This window comes from Apiospora aurea (assembly GCF_038362705.1).
Source record: "Apiospora aurea strain CBS 24483 chromosome Unknown utg000008l_segment0_segment0, whole genome shotgun sequence".
In the NCBI taxonomy this organism is placed as follows: domain Eukaryota; kingdom Fungi; phylum Ascomycota; class Sordariomycetes; order Amphisphaeriales; family Apiosporaceae; genus Apiospora; species Apiospora aurea.
In genome coordinates, this window is record NW_027117395.1 from 4,452,244 (window position 1) to 4,470,498 (window position 18,255).

Consider the following 18,255-nt stretch of genomic DNA (forward strand, 5'->3'; position numbering starts at 1 on the left):
AAGCGATAGGCTGTCCGTAGCGGACCCCCTTGACGCTCGGGGTAGTTCGTTTGGAAATGGCATTGTGTAATATTGGGTAGCAAAAAGCGATACAATCAGCCTGCAGCAGCGGTGAAGTAAGTATTGCAGTCAGTAGCTCGCCGGACCTATGCAATAGTTACTTCATCGGCATGTACTATTGTTGCCCATGGTAGTTGTTGTGCTATAATGTAATCTATGGAATAATGTAGGGTCTATCTCCAGGATATTGGACATGTGTCCGCTAGCACGTAGACGTCATCTGCAACTTGGTAAGTTGGAAGGAAATATATCGTGAAAGAAGGCTAGTTGTTGGTCCGATTCAAAAGGAGCCCCCTGAGATGCGTAATGACGACCCAAGTGCGGCGTTGGCACTAGTGAAAGTCCTTCCTCTTCGGCGTTGAGCCATAGAACCCCGGTAGATGGAGCTGCCTGATAAGGATCGAGTGCAGAAAAACGATACATTGCATTCACTCGGAAGGGCACTGCAAGGGCGACGACACATTGGAATGATAGGGTAGGGTTTTCTTAGCAAGGTACGTGCAGCAGCAGCTCGGCAATTTGATCGCGATCATGATGATAGACACCGCAAAGACATTCTTGTTAAGTTGATAGGGAGGAGACCCGTTGTATGATATTCATGAAATGTGGTTTCGATTACAATATGTATGCTATGAAATCGCAAGGTAAGTGGCAAGCCCCCAAAATACTTACAAGTGGTGTCAAGCGTATGATATCAGGTCCTGGCAGTACTGTCTCCATCGTGGGCCGTCTAGGCAGTAAAGGGGAAGGGGGCTCCCGAGATTGCCAAGATCTCTATGTAGTACCCCCCTCGGGCCCCTCATTTTCACGAGACATCCACACACGCACCCCCTCACCGCCCACCGGTATCCCGCATAAGGGTCGAAACAAAAACGAGGGGTGCTGCATGGGGAAAAAGAAACCAACCATGGCTCGCATGGCTGCTGGATTGCGGAGTCCCTCGCCTACGAGCCACACCAGTACATAACACCGCCATAATGTGCCATTGCTGATTGCAGCTCACGATAAGAATGGGAGTTCTCTACTTAGCCAGCCATGACATCATTCGCTTCTCGGGAACTGTCGGAGCATCTTGGTCTCACAGCCTACCGATTAGCACATGCGCCTTCAGTGGCCATGTTGCGGCTTCACCTTCACCAGCGAGCGTATGGGATGCTAACCAGATAACGGAGGGCGTTCCGCACGCTATGGATTGCAACCAACTCGGTGGCACTACTGCGCCTATATCACAAGCGAAATGTGCTCTGATTTGTGTCAGCAACCGCGATGTTCAGGCACGGGAAATGGGCAACCCGCCGTCGGTTTTCACTGATGCTGCGTTCTCGATGGGCCTGCCAAATCCGCATACTCAAGTCGGATCGTGATCGATTTTCAGAGTGCTGATCTTTGGTTCTATACGAGTCCAGACGCCCACAAAATGCACCCCAAAAATAAATGAAACCTCAACTCAAGTCTGGACCTTAGGGGCTCCATAGGAGAAGACATGGGGAGCAAGCGGGTTTGACGCCCGCTGGCTGACGGAAGCCAGTTAAGTCATAGAACCAGACGAGCCACGAGCGCACGCCGGCCTATCGATCAGCCATTCGCTGACCACATCGGTAGTCGACCGGCCTAGGTTATCTCTGCAGGTCGTTCGAGTGGATACTCTTGGCACCGGATGTGGGATTTGAGTCGCTCTGGACGAGGAGATGCATGCGGATACGCTATCGGTCGGCGGTTTGCGTTGTTTAACCTAGGTTGTACTGCCGTTCCTATTAGCTACCTCCCAACCCCCGTGCTCGGCCGTTGGGTTCGTGTGCGGCGTTATGAGGTTATGGGGATACATGCTACATTGTATCCCTGCGCGTGCCCCAGGTAGGATTTCGCTCGGGGGCTCTCTTTGCACGCACTACCCAAAGCGACGATAGTCCACAACCTAACCTCGTCTTCGTCATCGTAAAGAGTTTGCATGCACTGCTCCTGCCACTGGGAGTAAGCTTCGCCATGAACCCACCCAAGTCCGTTGCCTGCGAAGGCACTTGGTCACTTATATAAGTCTCTTTTCTCCCCCCCTTTCCCTGATCAAATATTTCAAGATCAGAGTATCATCGATTCACCCTATTCACTGCATCAATAAGCAACAGTGTGACTTAATTTGCAACATACTTCAGACATCTGCTCGTGTCAAAGTTTGTCCGCTACCCAACATCGCAACACATATCCAACATGCCGACTGCCGTCACTCCCCCCGCGGGCGCCTGCGCCCAAGACGCTGCCCACGCCCCAGGTCAACACCCCGGAGCAGAAGCGAAAGATCATCTGCTTTTCAGGTACGTCAACCAGACACCGGCAAGCTGGCGTCTAGGCTCGGCATACGTTGGTCAATGCCGCCTCCAGCCATGTCATTTTCATCTCATAGGTCATGAGGCTAACACGTCCCAAGACTTCGACGGTACGATTTTCATGCAAGACACCGGCCACATCCTGTTTGATGCCCATGGCTGCGGTTCGAAGCGACGGGAAATGCTCGACGAACAGATCAAGACTGGAGAGCGATCCTTCCGAGACGTATCAGAGGAGATGTGGGGTTCATTGAAAGTCCCATTTGACGATGGCTTCGAGGTGATGGAAAAGACGCTGGAGATCGACCGCGATTTCCAAAGCTTCCATAACTGGTGCCTGGCCAATGATGTTCCCTTCAACGTTATCTCTGCCGGCTTGAAGCCCATCCTCCGAAAGGTGCTCGACACTTTCCTGGGCGCGGAGGCATCGGCTCATATTGACATCGTCGCCAACGATGCGGAGATCAAGGACGACGGATCCGAGTGGAAGCCCATCTGGCGGCACGACACGGAACTCGGCCACGACAAAGCCCTGTCCATCACCGAGGCCCGTAGCGAGGCCGAGCTGGCGTGCGAGGACGGCACCGTCCCGCTCATTGTCTTCATCGGCGACGGCGTCTCGGACCTGGCCGCCGCGCGCGAGGCCGACGTGCTCTTTGCGCGCCGCGGCCTGCGCCTCGAGGAGTACTGCGTCGAGCACGAGATCAAGTACTACCCCTTCGACTCCTTCGCCGACATCCAGCGGCAGCTTGAGCAGATCCGGGCCGAGGACACGGCCAAGACGGCCGGCAAGGGCCTGCCGGCCCTCTTCAACCCGCGCGCCAACATGTGGCGCCGCGTCTCGAGCCAGCAGGCTGTGCCGCGGTTCGCGGCCATGACGCCCAGCCAGGAAGAGAAGATGTTCTTGTGGCCCGAGGCTTTCTCGGAGCTCAAGACGCCGGGGTTTGAGGGGAGCGAGTTAGGGGCCAGTGTGGTGCCTCCTGCTCAGGCATAAGAAGCGCTGTGGTGGCTTGGTGCTTACTGTTTTGTGTTGATTCGGGGTTTTATGCTTTTCATTGGGAAATGTAGGAGTTTTTCAGCATATGGCGTGGCGTTTGGCGGAGATGACAAGCGAAATGGCTGCTTACATGTACATGTAGGGCACCAAACAGGTGGCTGATACGCATGGATAGAAGATATTTCAGCTTTTAGATACCTAAATTCGAATGAAACCAAACCTGATCTCGAATGTACGCTGTACTACATGTGATTTGAAACAGGTGAAGTAGTTACAAATTCAAAAAGACCTTGTGGATTTTGATTGCATAGAAGAGCTTCCCGTGTTAGCGATGGCTGCTGTGATGACCGGTTACACGGCTTTGCTGGCAACGTCTCGGTCACGGCTATTCGGCTCAAAACTTTCTCAACGGAGTTTTGTTATTTGCTCAGTGACAGATAAATGACAGAGTCGCCAAAGCAAACTATCGGCGCTTGGCTTTTACAGAGAAGCGACCAACCCATTGAAGCCATAATACCCGGCACATCCGTCCTTCTGAGTACTGGCTTGCCTGGTAAGATGCGATAATCGGCACCTCGTGGACGGAAGTTCGGGATGGCCCAAGGCATCTAGTCCTGCGTCATCGCTTGCTGTCGGGAAGACTGTTGCCGTGTGCCTGACAGGAACAGGTTGCAAGACCTGCTTTCGGCAGTGAAGTTGCAATGGCGGCTTTTGCCTGTGAGATAAGTCTGCAGGGTGCTGCCGCTGGAAAACTTGGCATGCAGGAGTCATGAGCACGCCCAGCAGCCGAGCTTTGTCAAAGATGGAGCCGCGTTGCTTGCTTTCACTAGCCATGTACGTGGAAACTTGTAATACGGGGAGGTTTTACGGGGAAAGACTGAGGAAATGCAGTGCGACGACTGAGATGGCAGTATAAACATATCCTCCCCCCTCTATATGGCTGACGTGTCGTCAGTGGGCTTTGCAGTTTGCTTGACGGATGATAAGTGGCCATGTTGATTCCCATACACAGCCGGCCAGGCTTTTGCATTGCGTCGAATCCCTCCGGTAGACGCAGCAAGTCGCCAGCCCAGCTGCAAGCCGGGGGAAAAGGCTGAGGTCCTGAGGAGATCGACGCAAACGTCCAACCAGATCAAAATCACCGCCGAGTACGCGTCAAGGTTTCCAGCTCGCTTCGTGCGAGTCATTTGATACGAGCGACGCGCTGGCGGAGTATTCGCGATGCTGTCCGAGGCCGAATGTGCCGGCCAATCTCACCAACAACCAACCCATCATCTTACTTACGTAGGTGGCCTCAAGCCATCGGCCTGTCTGTCTGCCCACAGGTGCATGCATAGTATTGCCGTCTGTGTGTGGACAGACATCAACCGTCCTTACTTCCTAGGATGTGGCCAAGGGGGCACACGCATCTTTATCTATATCAATACGACCAGAGCGAGTACCGAAATTTACTCATCTGGTCTGGTCTGATGGATGGGACCGAAAACGCGGTTTAGTAAAAGTGGTGGCATCTCCGTACACTCTAATAATATCGAATGGCTGCCGGGGAATAGTAGCGTTCGAAACAGTAAGGGCCAACGCCTACACAGTGCATTACGGCCTAGCGAACCGATCGCCAACAGGGAAAAAGGACAGGACGGCATGACGGGCGTCGCTTCTCCATCCACTAACCGACCATTACATCCATCCGCCGCCTATCCTTCCATCGTCCTGCTGCTGAGGTCCATCTGTGCCACCTGTATGGTTACCAATACCAGCTACCTGAACACTGATACATGGGTAGGTACGGTGATCATCTGGCTCTCGGGACGCATGTGTGCCATATTGAGGGAATTATTAACATACATCAATCCATGTAGCAAATAGCAGCCTACCCAGGCTGTCCGATCTACATGGCGAGTACACCCACATCTATCCAGACCTGACACTGGATAGGTTAATGATCGTCACTGGCGCGGCAGGCTGGCATTGTTACTGCCACAATCCTATCCAGTACAGTATGGGAAAATGCACATTTTGTTTTAGTATTCTTATTTTCCTTCTAAACTTAGCGCTCAATCGCGACCAAAATATCGACATCAGCCCGGGGCATGGCCCGGTAAATCGGCTCTAGCTACCCCGCCAATGCCGAGTGCCAATGCATTCCTTACTACTTGTAGTATTTGCCCTGCCCAACTGCCCTGCCTACCAGACATGATCCTTGACCCCATCTCCTTCCTGCAACGTCAGACATGAGAGACATTGCTAAAAATGTCTTGAGCACCCTTGAAGAACCATCTATATATATGTGTGTGTAGGCACGGCATCCCGCGGAGGTCGAGTCGCTTCTCCTCGAGGGCTGTTTGACTTTCCTCCCCCCTTGCCTTTTGCTCGACGACTCCTTTTCCGCCAATTTAGCCATCGCTCAATATGACCCTCTGTGTTATATGAAATCCAATCTTCAACCCTGTCCCCCCCTGCTGTGGTAGCCTCTAGCACCGCTCTAGCACTGCTCTAGTGCCCTGCTTGCCCCCTGGAAAAAGTGGCACGACTGTGCATTTCAGCTGTTGACATCATCCGCGACGAGGCGCTTGGACGTGCATCTGGTTGGTGGCTTTCAGGTCTGGTCTCGGCTCGGCTCAGCTGCAACTGATCCAAGCTCGAGCTTCAGTTGGTCCAATCTTTGTTTCGTTTTAGTGAGCCGGTCTGTTGCAGCAGGAGTTTAGGGGGTTGCCGCAGGTCAAAAGTATTCCATTAGGCGACGAAACCCATTCGACTGCATCCAAATAGCCAAGTTTTTTTTTCCCTCCCCCTTCCCAGGATATACAGGAATACGCCCAATAGGGCCAATAGGACACCAGAGCTTGCCTTCATCCACGTCACCGGGCTCCCAGCTCGCATCTCCTCCCCGCTCCCCTTGTTCTGCGCCCGCCCAACAAAGACGATCGATCAGCGCGAAGAGCTAAGGGGCTACCTGCACGCGTGTGCCCCCTTCGAAGCAGCCCCCGCCTGTGTGTGTAGCTCAATATGGTCCGCATCATTCCCTCGCGGCTGAAACCGCATTCGAGCTCCAACACCAACTCCTCCAACAACAGTCGAAGTAGCAGCCCACTGCGATCAGGCAAAGGAGACAACATGCTCAGCGCAGACGGAAAGAAGGAAGCATGGGCGGGCTTGATTCTGAAAGTCATCGTGATTCGCGTAAGAAACCATACCATGCACACACACCCTAACGGAGGGAGCAGTGCGTTGCTAGAAGAACAAGAGTGGAAGACTCTACCGAGACCAAAGCCACTGACCCGAATCCCCGTCTAGGCCAGGAATCTAGCTGCGAAGGACCGTGGAGGTACTTCTGATCCGGTAAGTCGAAGATGGATTTTCCTCTGCACGCACGGCTTTGGCGATCGCGTACACTGACTAGACTTCTCGCAGTATCTTCAATTGACCTGCGGCGACTCCAAGTTTACGACTCATTGCGTCCCCAAGACACTCGACCCGGACTGGAACGTGATATGCACTATTCCCATCACCGGCGTGGAGAATCTTCTGTTGGACGCCATCTGCTGGGATAAGGACAGATTCGGGAAAGATTACCTGGGCGAATTCGACCTGGCTCTCGAGGAGATCTTCGCGAACGACAGGACGGCGCAGGATCCCACATGGTACCCGCTGCAGAGCAAGCGAGGCAAAAAGAAGAAGGATGACATTGTATCGGGCGAGGTTCTGCTGCAGTGCACCATTTTCGACTCGAACGACAAGGAGGCCACGGACCCCCAGATCCTCGAGAAATTGCGCCTGCTCGCCGGCACGGCGAGCGATAGTGGTTCCCGCAACGTGACGCCTACAAGAACCCCAGTTCTGGCTCCCACCACATCCAATAAGTCGGCCCTGGAACCCCAGGATTTGCAGCGCAGCGGATCCGACAACTCTCAGGATGACGACTATGACGATGAGCTGATAGACGACGAGGACGACGCAACCCCCGAGGACGAAGACCCGAGCAAGCCCGAAACCATCGAGAAGCGGAAGAGGAGACTGAGAATCCGAGGACTGAAGCGCAAGAAGAGACAAAACCCCTACGAGTTTACCCACAGCGGTACCGATGTTGTTGGTCTTATCTTCCTTGAGATCCTCAACATCACCGATCTCCCGCCTGAGCACAACTTGACTAGGACCAGTTTCGATATGGATCCGTTCGTCGTTGCCTCGCTCGGCAAGAAAACATACCGCACAAAGTATGTCAGACATAACCTGAATCCCATCTTCAACGAGAAGATGCTGTTCCAGGTCATGGGCCACGAGCAGTCCTACTCGTTCTCGTTCACCGTGATCGATCGCGACAAGTACTCCGGCAATGATTTCATTGCGTCTTCCAGTTTGCCCCTGAGAGAGTTGATCGAGAAGGCACCTAAAGCGGACCCAGAGACGGGGCTGTACGACCTCAAGGATCCCCCGGAATACGAGCCCGCGAAGAAGACGTCGAAGTTCGGTAAGATCATGTCGAGGAGTCCTTCTCAGCAGAGCTTGAAGGGCCGGCCGCCATTGACCAAGAGCCCTTCCGCGTCATCAACTGCGACAAAACGGGGCACATCTCCCGGAGCAGCGCCTACATCGGCTCCCAACCCTGGCCTTCTCCAGCCTGGAGAGGTGCCTTCTCTCAATGCTGAGGGCAGCGATACACCCGATGATGACTCGGATTTCATTAGCTTCACGATTCCTCTCAAAATGAAGAACCAGGAGAAATGGGAAGACAAGCACAACCCGCAGCTCTATATCCGCGCCAAGTATATGCCATACCCTGCGCTTCGTCAACAATTCTGGCGAGCAATGCTCAAACAGTATGACACTGATGAGAGTGGTGACATCAGCAAGGTCGAGCTGACCACTATGTTGGACACGCTCGGCTCGACCCTGAAAGAGTCTACCATCGACAGTTTCTTCCAACGGTTCCCACACAAGGCTGCTGATGAAGAGACGCCCGATCTCACGATAGACGAGGCTGTTGTCTGTTTGGAGGATCAGCTGCAGAAGAAAGCCCAGGGCCTTGGTGATAAGATGAAACATATGCTCCCAGATGCGGATAGACTCAAGGCTTCGTTGCACATGCCCAACCAGGCGTCATCTAGTAGCTCTTCGACCCCGCTTGAAACCCCCAGCGAAGCTGGCTCTTTTGTGCTCAGCCCCGAGTCCTCCGAGGTCCAAGGTCAGCAACCGGCGGTATCGACAATTAGTGTACCCGATCTCAACGGCCCCGGGGAGGAAGGCGCCAACCTCGAAAAGGATGACCTGAACGACGATAGGGAGGAACATGTTGTGGAGATTCGGGAATGCCCAATCTGCCACCAACCGCGACTCAACAAGCGTAGGGATGCTGACATCATCACTCATATCGCCACTTGCGCCAGTCAAGATTGGAGGCAGGTCAACTCGTTGATGATGGGCGGGTTCGTCACGGCGAGCCAGGCTCAGAGGAAGTGGTACTCGAAGGTCATCACGAAGATCTCGTACGGTGGCTACAAGTTAGGAGCCAACTCGGCCAACATTCTCGTCCAGGATCGTCTCACTGGCCAAATCAACGAGGAGAAGATGAGCGTATATGTCCGGCTTGGCATCCGTCTACTTTACAAGGGCTTGAAATCCAGGGACATGGAGAAGAAGCGAAGTAAGTTCGTTCCTGTGGTGAAGTAAATGAACGATTTGGTACTAACTAGATGTGCAGTCCGTAAACTCCTTAAGGGTTTGAGTATCAAGCAGGGCAAGAAGTATGATGACCCGGCTTCCAAGTCCGAGATCCCTGGCTTTATCGAGTTCCACAACCTCGATATGTCTGAGGTCCTATTGCCGATAGACCAGTTCAAGAACTTCAACGAGTTCTTCTATCGCGCTCTCAAGCCAGATGCCCGGCCTTGTTCTGCCCCTGATGATCCCAACATACTCGTTTCACCTGCCGATTGCCGATCTGTTGTCTTCAACCGTATGGACCAAGCCACCAAGATCTGGGTCAAGGGCCGCGAGTTCTCGGTCAAGAGACTGCTTGGTGATGCTTATCCCGAGGACGCTCCGCGTTACGAGAATGGCGCTATGGGCATCTTCCGACTGGCACCTCAGGACTACCACCGTTTCCACATTCCTGTAGATGGTATCCTGCGAGAGCCCAAGCTGATTGCTGGAGAGTACTACACTGTCAACCCCATGGCCATTCGTTCGGCACTTGACGTCTACGGAGAAAACGTCCGTGTGATCTGCCCTATCGACAGTCCCAAGTTTGGGCGCGTCATGGTCATCTGTGTGGGTGCCATGATGGTCGGCAGTACTGTCATCACTGCCAAGGAGGGTCAAGAGGTGAAGAGAGCAGAGGAGCTCGGCTATTTCAAATTTGGAGGCAGTACGATTGTGCTGCTCTTTGAGGAGGGTAGCATGGTGTATGATGCTGACCTAGTGGACAATTCGAACAGTGCATTGGAAACTCTGGTATGCCTACCCATTGTTTCTCTATTCCTTTTGTCAAGACGAAGCTAACGTCATAATACAGGTTCGAGCTGGCATGTCCATTGGTCACAGTCCCGATGTTCCCCAGTGGACTCCTGATATGCCCAAGAACCAGAGTCAAATCACCGAAGCAGATAAGCAAGAAGCTCATCGTCGCATCCGCGGTGGCGGCGGCGGCCCTGACGGCATGGGTGGCCTGCCTGCGCCCTAGAATGGCCCCGGCTGGCAGCTTCAGCAGTTCCTCTGCGATATGGGTTAGGATCCGCCTCGTGGGGGTTCAAACCCCAGTGCCCGTCATCGGGCCATGACGAACAGGGAAAGCGCAGCGATATAACGGGTTGCCGATTGATATGGAACCGGTCGCTATATTAATTGTCACGAAAGGGCATTCCTCCCTGGGAACAACTACTTTCCTTCTGATCATAGAGATGACCGATAAAGACAGAGGAGTGAATACATTGCGTCCATTGGTTTGTCCCTGGTAACGAAGGAACTACAAGAGACGTAGAGACCGCGGTACAGGTGCCACATTTTCAGGTAACAGTCGTTTGCCATAGCCTGTTAGTTGATATTGTTCAAACAGAAATGAAAAAAAGGACATATTTATATGGACATCATATTGTGTCCTAGCGTCGATGTTAGTGATACGCAAGTAGTCTATTAAAGATTGACTTGCCAACTCACCAATGCAGCGTATGAAGAGGCACGGCGAATTACGAGATCTTACTAAGCTCCACAGATCCTGTTCTACCCATGCAAGAAACACCCAACACCCAGCAGCTGTAATGAACGGCGTACCAAATATTCATTCAACCAAAGTCAAATTATGTTATGGCTATCGCCAATCGGTCAGCACCGTATCGCCCTCTTGAACCTCGGCGAACCGTATCGCATCGGTCCACAGCGTCTTGCACTTGACATCGTCCTTGGCCTCGGGCCCGACGTCGCCCACGGCGGAGCCGTTGAAGTACGTCCCGTTGAGCTTTCGCCGAGACAAGATGTCGTCGCTATCGGAAAAGAAGAGGCCCGCCGCGTGCAGCACGTCCCGCGCCGACTGGGCCGTGGTGCGGAAGTCGCCGTTGGGCTGGAACCAGGCCATGATGGGCACCAGCCACGGCATGAGCCAGTCGGCCATGAAGCGCAGCAGCGGCGTGCCGCGCTCCCGTATCAGGTTCGACGGCATCGCGCCCGGGTCCACGCCGACGACGGTAAGGGCGGAGAGCGCGGGGTCGGCTGCGATGCGCTTGGATAGCTCACGCCTGTGTTTATCGGCGGGATTAATTTCTACCTCGGGCAAGGTTGCTGCTTGACTTGGAAACTCACATCATCATGACCTCGGCGAGCTTGGAGGCGCCATACCTCCGGAACCCGGCGTCGGCGTCACCGGGGTGTTCCACCATCGAGCTCCACTTGCCCGTAGCGACCTTCTCGGTGTCCATGGGCTCGCCCGCGAAGATCTGGCGGTACCGCTCCTCGCTCGTGTAGGCGGCGCCCGTGGGGCCCATGGTGTTGCGCTTGTCCGTCGTGTCGTGCGACCAGCTGCCGAGCACGACGATGCGGCCGCCGTGTTGGCGGTCCATGCTCCCGAGCAGCAGCAGCGTCAGCAGGAAGTGCGACAGGTAGTTGATCTGGAAGGCCTGGTCGAACCCGTCCGCCGTCCAGGTCTGGGTCGTGTACTCCTGCCAGCCCGCGTTGAGGACGAGCGCCCGGAGGGGCGGGAGCGTGCCGGCGGCGACGCGCCGGTTCACGTCCGCCGCGGTGGCCCGCACGCTGGCGAGGCTGCCGAGGTCCAGGGGCACCAGGTCGCAGCTGTGGCCGCCGGTCCCTGCGTGGTGTTTCTGCAGCACTTGCTGGACGGCGGCGGCTCGCTGCGGATTTCGGACGGTGTACAGGCCGTGATAGTTTGCGGCTAGCGTTGGGTCTCGGACGATCCGGTCCACAATTGCCGAGCCTAGGCCGCCGTTGGCGCCGGTCACGAAGATGGTGCCTTGAGGAGTTGCCGTCATCGCTGCGAGATGAATGTTTGTTGGAGGACAACACTACGATGTTTCATGTTCAGTCTGATCCAGACCCACATGCATGATCAACAAAGCGATGCCAATGTCCTTTTATACGAACTTTGCATGCTTAGCGCCCAGTTGGTTACTGGTTGGTAGGCTGAGTCGCGCGTGCCCTGGTAGAAAACAATAGTACCTACTTTAGGTAAAATCAGTGGACAAAAGTCTGCGCACTGACCCCATTTCTCACTAAAACTCACCATGTTTAAAAATTCATTTAAAATTAAATAAAACTTAGAAAAAATTCGATTTAAACTTCCTTTTATAGTGTTTTATAAATTTTATAAGGTAACTATTTAAAACTTTTAACATTATATATTTTTAAAAGAATAAGAATTTTTTAAACTTTTAAAAATATAATTATTTATAAGAACTTTTAAAATAATAGTTTTAAAAATATAAAGAAAATTAAAATATTAACTTTAATAGTAAAGAATAAGAATACCGCTTAATATTAATTAGAAATATATTTCTTTAATTAAAAATTTAAATATATAAATAACGTGGTTTACTACTACGCGACGTATATCACTTAGCGACGCACTTTTTTTACTTCTCGACCCTTTTATATAAATTAATTTAATTATAACGCTTGAAATTAATTAAAACTACTCGCTATTCGATTCCTTGCTTAATTTTATATCTTTTTCATATGTTCGCGTATTGTGACTTATTTCGCCGTAGACATTACAGCGCTTTTTACCGGTCGCCCTCCGTTTTAACGAACCCTTATTTTTATTTTTATTAAGCGCTAAACGCTTCTTTTTTTACCTTTTCGTCCTATAACTATTAAGATTTCTTAATAATAAGGGCTTTTTTAAGCTAAACTCGCGATTTTTTAGCTCTTTAACGTTTAAAAAATACTAAATTAACCTTCTTTAATATATATATTCTATTATATATAAGGGTCATTTTATAGGCCATTTTGGTTATACTTTTCGCTATTTAGTTTACCGTATTTAAAATCGGCGTTAAAAAGCTTCCTTAATAGGTAGACACCCTCTTTTTAATATAAGTAGAGTGCTTAATTATTTATTAATGGTTGGACGGCGTTTAAGGGTCGTAGGTATTAGCCGTCCCTAGACGGAATAAGTTAAGTATAGGCGTCCGAAGACGTATATTTAGTTTACTAATTATCTCGTTAGGGTTATAAGGTATTAAATTAAATACGCTAAATCTAGATTTAATGTTAACTTCCGTAAAAATAATAAAATGCGCGGCTTTAAAGGCGATAAAGAATTCGAGTTTAATAATATAGTTTATAAAAGCTTTAATAAATAGCTCGATTTTTTTAAATAAATACGCTTTAAAAGCGAATAAAGTGCTATATCGAGAGGTTAGAGTAAATGCGATAAATAGGGAGGTATACTAATAATAATAATATCGTTGTTTTAGTAATATACTTCGAATTCGGCCGAAATATAGCTTTCGTAGCCGTCGAGAATTAAGAGGCGATAATAACCTTTCGTTTACGATTTAGTATATTTATTAAAGTGCTTAATTTAATTTAAGCTTATTTCGTTATTAGTTTAACTATTAAAAATCGGTTTAATTACTTAATCGCCCGGTAAATCGGTTTCGCGGGATTAGTTCGCGAAGTAATATTAGCTTTAAATGATTAAAAACGGCGAAATATACTAGCTTTGCGAATTAATATATTTAATCGCCGTTGCTTATTCCCGATTATTAAGCTAGACCGACTTCGTTTTTTTACGCCGCTCGGCGCGTGTTATAACGAGTATTAACCCGATTATATTTATTATAAAGCCGATTTCGTCGAAATTTTAAATGTTTTTATTAACGATCCCGTATTTCGCTTTTATGTTCGCGAACAGCGTAAACTAAGTAAAAATAACTTTAAAATCCTCGTAAAAAAGCTTTTTAGTAATTATACCGACGATTTATTTTAGTTTTTAAGTCCGGGTTACGGCCGATAAAGCGCTTAACCTAGTATTTACCGACGCGGTCGCCGCCGCGCGACGCGGTAAAGAAATTAGTTATATTTTTTATATTAGCGAGATCGGGAGGCATTCCTCGGATATTTAAATTAATTATATGTTTACGAAATACCTCTTTTTTAATTAAATTTATTTTACGTCGTTTTAGTCGGATTTCGCGTTTTAAAGTTCGGCCGTAAATTCGATGGCGTAAAGTTAATTCGGGTATATTATAAGCTTTTATTATTGCTTTTTAGCTTATTTAATTCGGTCCGTTTCGTGTCGCTTAAATTATTAAAACTATCCGATTTTCTTGGGATTAATTAGGTATTATAGTTATAGAGGTATTACGCGTTAAAGTTTAATTATATTAGAATTAAATTAAAGTGCGTCGCTAAGTGATATGTGTCGCGTAGTGGTAAACCACGTTATATTTAATTTAAAACTATTTTTATTACTTAATAATAATATAATTAATAATTAAGATTAATTATTAAAATTATCTTTTTAATTACTAATTAATATATTTTAAAAATATATTTTCTTTTTTTCGTATATAAAATTTATTAAATTTTATATTAAATTTTAAAAAGGTAGCGTTTTGGTGAGAAATAGGGGTCCGTGCGCAGACTTTTGTCCGGTCACTTTACCTATGTTGTTGCCCGGTCTCGGTCGGATATTGGAGTTGCTGTTCCGCCGAACCGGCGTAATAGACGTCCGTCCGTCTGTTGGCCCGAAGGAAACAGCGCGAAAAGGCCCCGAGAGACAAGCGACGACCTCGGGAGAGACGAAGGACGAGAGATGAGAGGCCCAGTCCATTCTGAAACTGCTGTCGCCCAATCCTGAGTTTTCGCTGCTGCTCTCCATTGAAGGCAGGAAGTATGCAGCAAACATGCCCGCCCGCGCGGCCGCGCCTTCCCCTCTCTTCTTCTCCTCCAGACATTCACCATTCTGCATTCTGCATTTCGCTTTCTCTCTCCTCTCGCAAGCCGGGCGGCAGAAGTGACCATCATACGATCTCGAGAAGCAGATACTTCCCCATTGATCGCCGGTGCACGTTAGATTGCAGAAAGGTCAGTGCCGTCGGCCGGCTTGCCGCGAGAAGCCTGCACATATTTCGAAACGCCACGGCTTCTCTTATTGATCTATGAGGTCAAGCTCAGGCCTAACACGCTCCGGCATCAGCCAATCATCATCGGCGTATCTGCACGAGGTTTATACTAAAGCACTTTCGATGATGAAAGGAACTCGAAACGCATTTCAACAAAAGACCCGCCCCCGTCTCGCATCCCCAGCGCCCTGATTGGTCCCCGCTTCGCCAGCCTTCGTTCTGGGCCTGCTGGATGGAGACTCCTTCGGGGGCTAGATGCTCGGCAGGCATCTTCTTCCTACGTCGTAATTCCCACCAAGGTCAGCCTGTGCATGCGCCTATAGTACATATTGGTTGCTGTTCCGCCAACAGCCTTGCTCCGACTAACGCTCTTCGGGTTCGGTTTGCTTACATACGGAGACGCCTCGTAAGCAATGCAATGCTCGTTCTGAGTGAGCAAACAGCTAACTCTGGCTCTGGCTCTGGCTCTGCCCTTGGCACCTCTTGTTGTGACTGCGAACATGCACGTGCGGCGTGCCTGGCAGGATTGGGCGCCTGTAGGAAACTTTACGCGAGAACCCAACCCCGGATTCTGTCGTGCCGAACATTCAACGCTAAGTACCGACATCTCATAGCTGAGGGAAGTTACACTGGGCTCAACAAGAAGACAGTGCCCCCGAAGGTTGGAAAACCTGTCCATCAGCAAGACCTCCAGTGTCGAATACCCCTGACTTGCCGCGAAAATCCGGTGGAAAGCGAGCAGAGATCGATCTCTACGTCCGGACAAGGTTTGCAGACTACTACGAAAGGGGCGTACCTTTGGCGGGGAAGACGGTTCCCCCGCAGCCTCAAGGTGCCAGCTAGACTCTGAGCCGCATCCACGGAGAGCAAGGTTTGAGTTTCGTTCATTAGTGGACAGGATTCTGGGGCCCCAGGCAGCTCAACTCCAACCCAAAAGTCAATTGCTCCCCTTGCAGATCCCTATTGCTATGCCATCTGCGGGGCATATTGCCGGACCGAACACAGAGGTGCTCACCAGCAGTCGATGGATATCACATAGGGGAATGGATACCTAGAGCAACTTGAGAGCAGGCAGTTGCTCAAGAACCTGCCCGTAACTAGGTAAGGTCCTCGTTACGAACTCTGAAACCCGCTCCCTCACAGCGGGCATGCACTGTTTTCGGCTGAGTTCGACAGGGCGGCGAGCCATTACGTCCTACAAGTTTGGATACCCTGCGGGAGCCATCTCGATCCTTGTCCAGATGGAGGAGCATCCAATCACACCCATCCATTCTTGGTAATAGGGGCAAACCACATTGCCCAAACTCGCAAGGGACCCGACCTAGTAGTCCCAGCGCAACTTCTGGGACCACCACACCGCAAGGCCAATAACCTCTGACGACTGTGTTGTCATGGATCCATCACGAAGTTAAGCAGCAGTTGGGTGTACGGGGCTAACGCACGTTGCAAGTCTATCCCCCCTTTCGGGGTGCATAGTCCTAAAACTTGTGATTTCCCCTCACTTTCAGCGACTTGTAGCAGGACTAGAGAGCCTCTTCAGCTTGGGAAACGGGCATAAATACCGTCAAGTCTCCCGGCTCAAGACCAAAATTTCTTTCTCCCCAAGCCATCAGCCTTCATCAAGCCAACGACTGCCTCTCAGATATCTACCAACATCATTTTATATCATCGATCAAGATGTACAACCAATCCTCTGCTTCCGGAGCCCGCAACGAGGTCACTGTTGACCCGTATGCTCTCTTTGAGGCTCTGACTGGCCGCAAGGTCGAAGGCCGTGCCTCTACGTCTACTATGGACGAGTATGATGACCTCCGGGATGTCCGCGTCTCCAGCGGCGAGATCGGCAAGTTCCCGGACCCCGACAAGGAGCCCGACAACGTGGTCGTCGGTGCTATCAATCCCTATGCCTTAGTTGAGTCGATGATCGGCCACCGCCTAGAGCACCACTCCCGGGACTGCGCCCGCATTGTTTCGGATGTTCTCCAGACCGACTACGATGAGCTCTTTGACCTGAAGCATGACTCCATACTCTACGCTGGTCTGAAGCTCGACTCGGAGAACAAGTCTGCCGAGCTGCTCAAGTCTGACGACGTCAAGATTCTCGATGAGAATGATCTCGTTACCCCGGACCTCTCCCGTGTCGAGAAGCTCGAGGATCTCGAGCAGGTCGGCCTCAAGGGCATCGGCAGCACCAAGGTGAAGCTGGCCCGTCTCCAGAATGGCAAGCTCCGAGTCATCCTTGATGGCCACAACCTGTCCAAGACTGTCTCCAACACCCAGATCACCATGTCTGTGAACGACCTGGCTACCATGTTCCGTCGCAACAAGGGCCAGTGGGCGCCTCCCAATGCCACCTGGCGCCACGCCGAGGAGACTGCTCGTCATCAGTACCAGCAGAAGATGTTCATGGACTTCAACAACCGCTTCAGCATGAACGAGAGGCCCACCGGCTACATCAACAACATGATGCGCGGCCGCTGCAGCACCGTCGCCAACCGCTTCGATGACCCCGTCCAGGGAGCCCTGAGCAACTCTTGGCTCATTGCTGCCATCTTCTCGGTCTTCTGGGCCAACCCGGCCATCATCAACCGCTCTACCCGCAGCGTCAGCCACGAGTACAACGACGAGCGCGATGACAGCCGCCGCCGCCAGCAGCAGTTCGAGATCAAGTTCCACGACAAGGGTGGACGCAACAACAACAGCACCCAGACCGTCAAGGTGAACCACGACGTCCCGGTCAACAACTCGAGCATGGACAGCATCTATGCCCGCTCCAGCGACCGCATGGACATCTGGCCCGCGCTGTACGAGAAGGCTTTCGCCAAGTGGATCACTGGTGACAGCAGCGACCACCCCGACATCACCCAGACCGCGTACGGTGACCCCATTAAGGCCATGGCCCAGATCAACGGCCGTGACCCGCACTACTTCTTCACGGCCGAGCGCGACCACAAGGAGCTGTTGGGCATTGTGCGCGCCTGCTCGGTCAACTTCAAGACCATCAACCCCGTCGCCGCGTACACGTACGCCACGGGCAAGATGTACAAGGGCTCCAACATTGTCGCCAACCACGCCTACTCGGTACTGGGCTGGTGCCAGTTCGGCGACCGGTCGTACGTCGTGCTGCGCAACCCGTGGGGCGTCACCGAGCCCCTGGGCCTGAACAGCTACCCCGGCCTCCTTGACCGTGTCGACCCCGAGTTCTGGCGCCCCGCCTGCATGCTCGACAGCAACGGTGTCCTGGCCCTCGAGTGCACCGAGTTCCAGAAGCTCTTCGCTTGCATCGGTGTCGCCAACTGAGTTG

At 51.4% G+C, this 18,255-nt stretch overlaps 4 protein-coding genes across 4 annotated transcripts; 3 read left to right on the forward strand and 1 right to left on the reverse strand.

The window, feature by feature from the left end:
- Nucleotides 1–2,265: 2,265 nt before the first annotated feature.
- On the forward strand, nt 2,266–3,375 carry PG986_012845 (uncharacterized protein; the record flags this gene model as incomplete). Its single annotated transcript, XM_066849067.1, has 2 exons — nt 2,266–2,326; nt 2,483–3,375. The coding sequence occupies 2 exons, from the start codon at nt 2,266–2,268 to the stop codon at nt 3,373–3,375; spliced, it is 954 nt and encodes a 317-aa protein (XP_066695763.1).
- A 3,009-nt stretch (nt 3,376–6,384) lies between these two features.
- On the forward strand, nt 6,385–10,057 carry PG986_012846 (Phosphatidylserine decarboxylase proenzyme 2; the record flags this gene model as incomplete). Its single annotated transcript, XM_066849068.1, has 5 exons — nt 6,385–6,558; nt 6,673–6,717; nt 6,790–9,019; nt 9,077–9,828; nt 9,890–10,057. The coding sequence occupies 5 exons, from the start codon at nt 6,385–6,387 to the stop codon at nt 10,055–10,057; spliced, it is 3,369 nt and encodes a 1,122-aa protein (XP_066695764.1).
- Nucleotides 10,058–10,681: 624 nt separating this feature from the next.
- PG986_012847 (short chain dehydrogenase domain-containing protein) lies at nt 10,682–11,852 on the reverse strand (the record flags this gene model as incomplete). Its single annotated transcript, XM_066849069.1, has 2 exons — nt 10,682–11,105; nt 11,170–11,852. The coding sequence occupies 2 exons, from the start codon at nt 11,850–11,852 to the stop codon at nt 10,682–10,684; spliced, it is 1,107 nt and encodes a 368-aa protein (XP_066695765.1).
- A 4,776-nt stretch (nt 11,853–16,628) lies between these two features.
- PG986_012848 (Thiol protease) lies at nt 16,629–18,251 on the forward strand (the record flags this gene model as incomplete). Its single annotated transcript, XM_066849070.1, has 1 exon — nt 16,629–18,251. The coding sequence occupies one exon, from the start codon at nt 16,629–16,631 to the stop codon at nt 18,249–18,251; it is 1,623 nt and encodes a 540-aa protein (XP_066695766.1).
- Nucleotides 18,252–18,255: the final 4 nt, after the last annotated feature.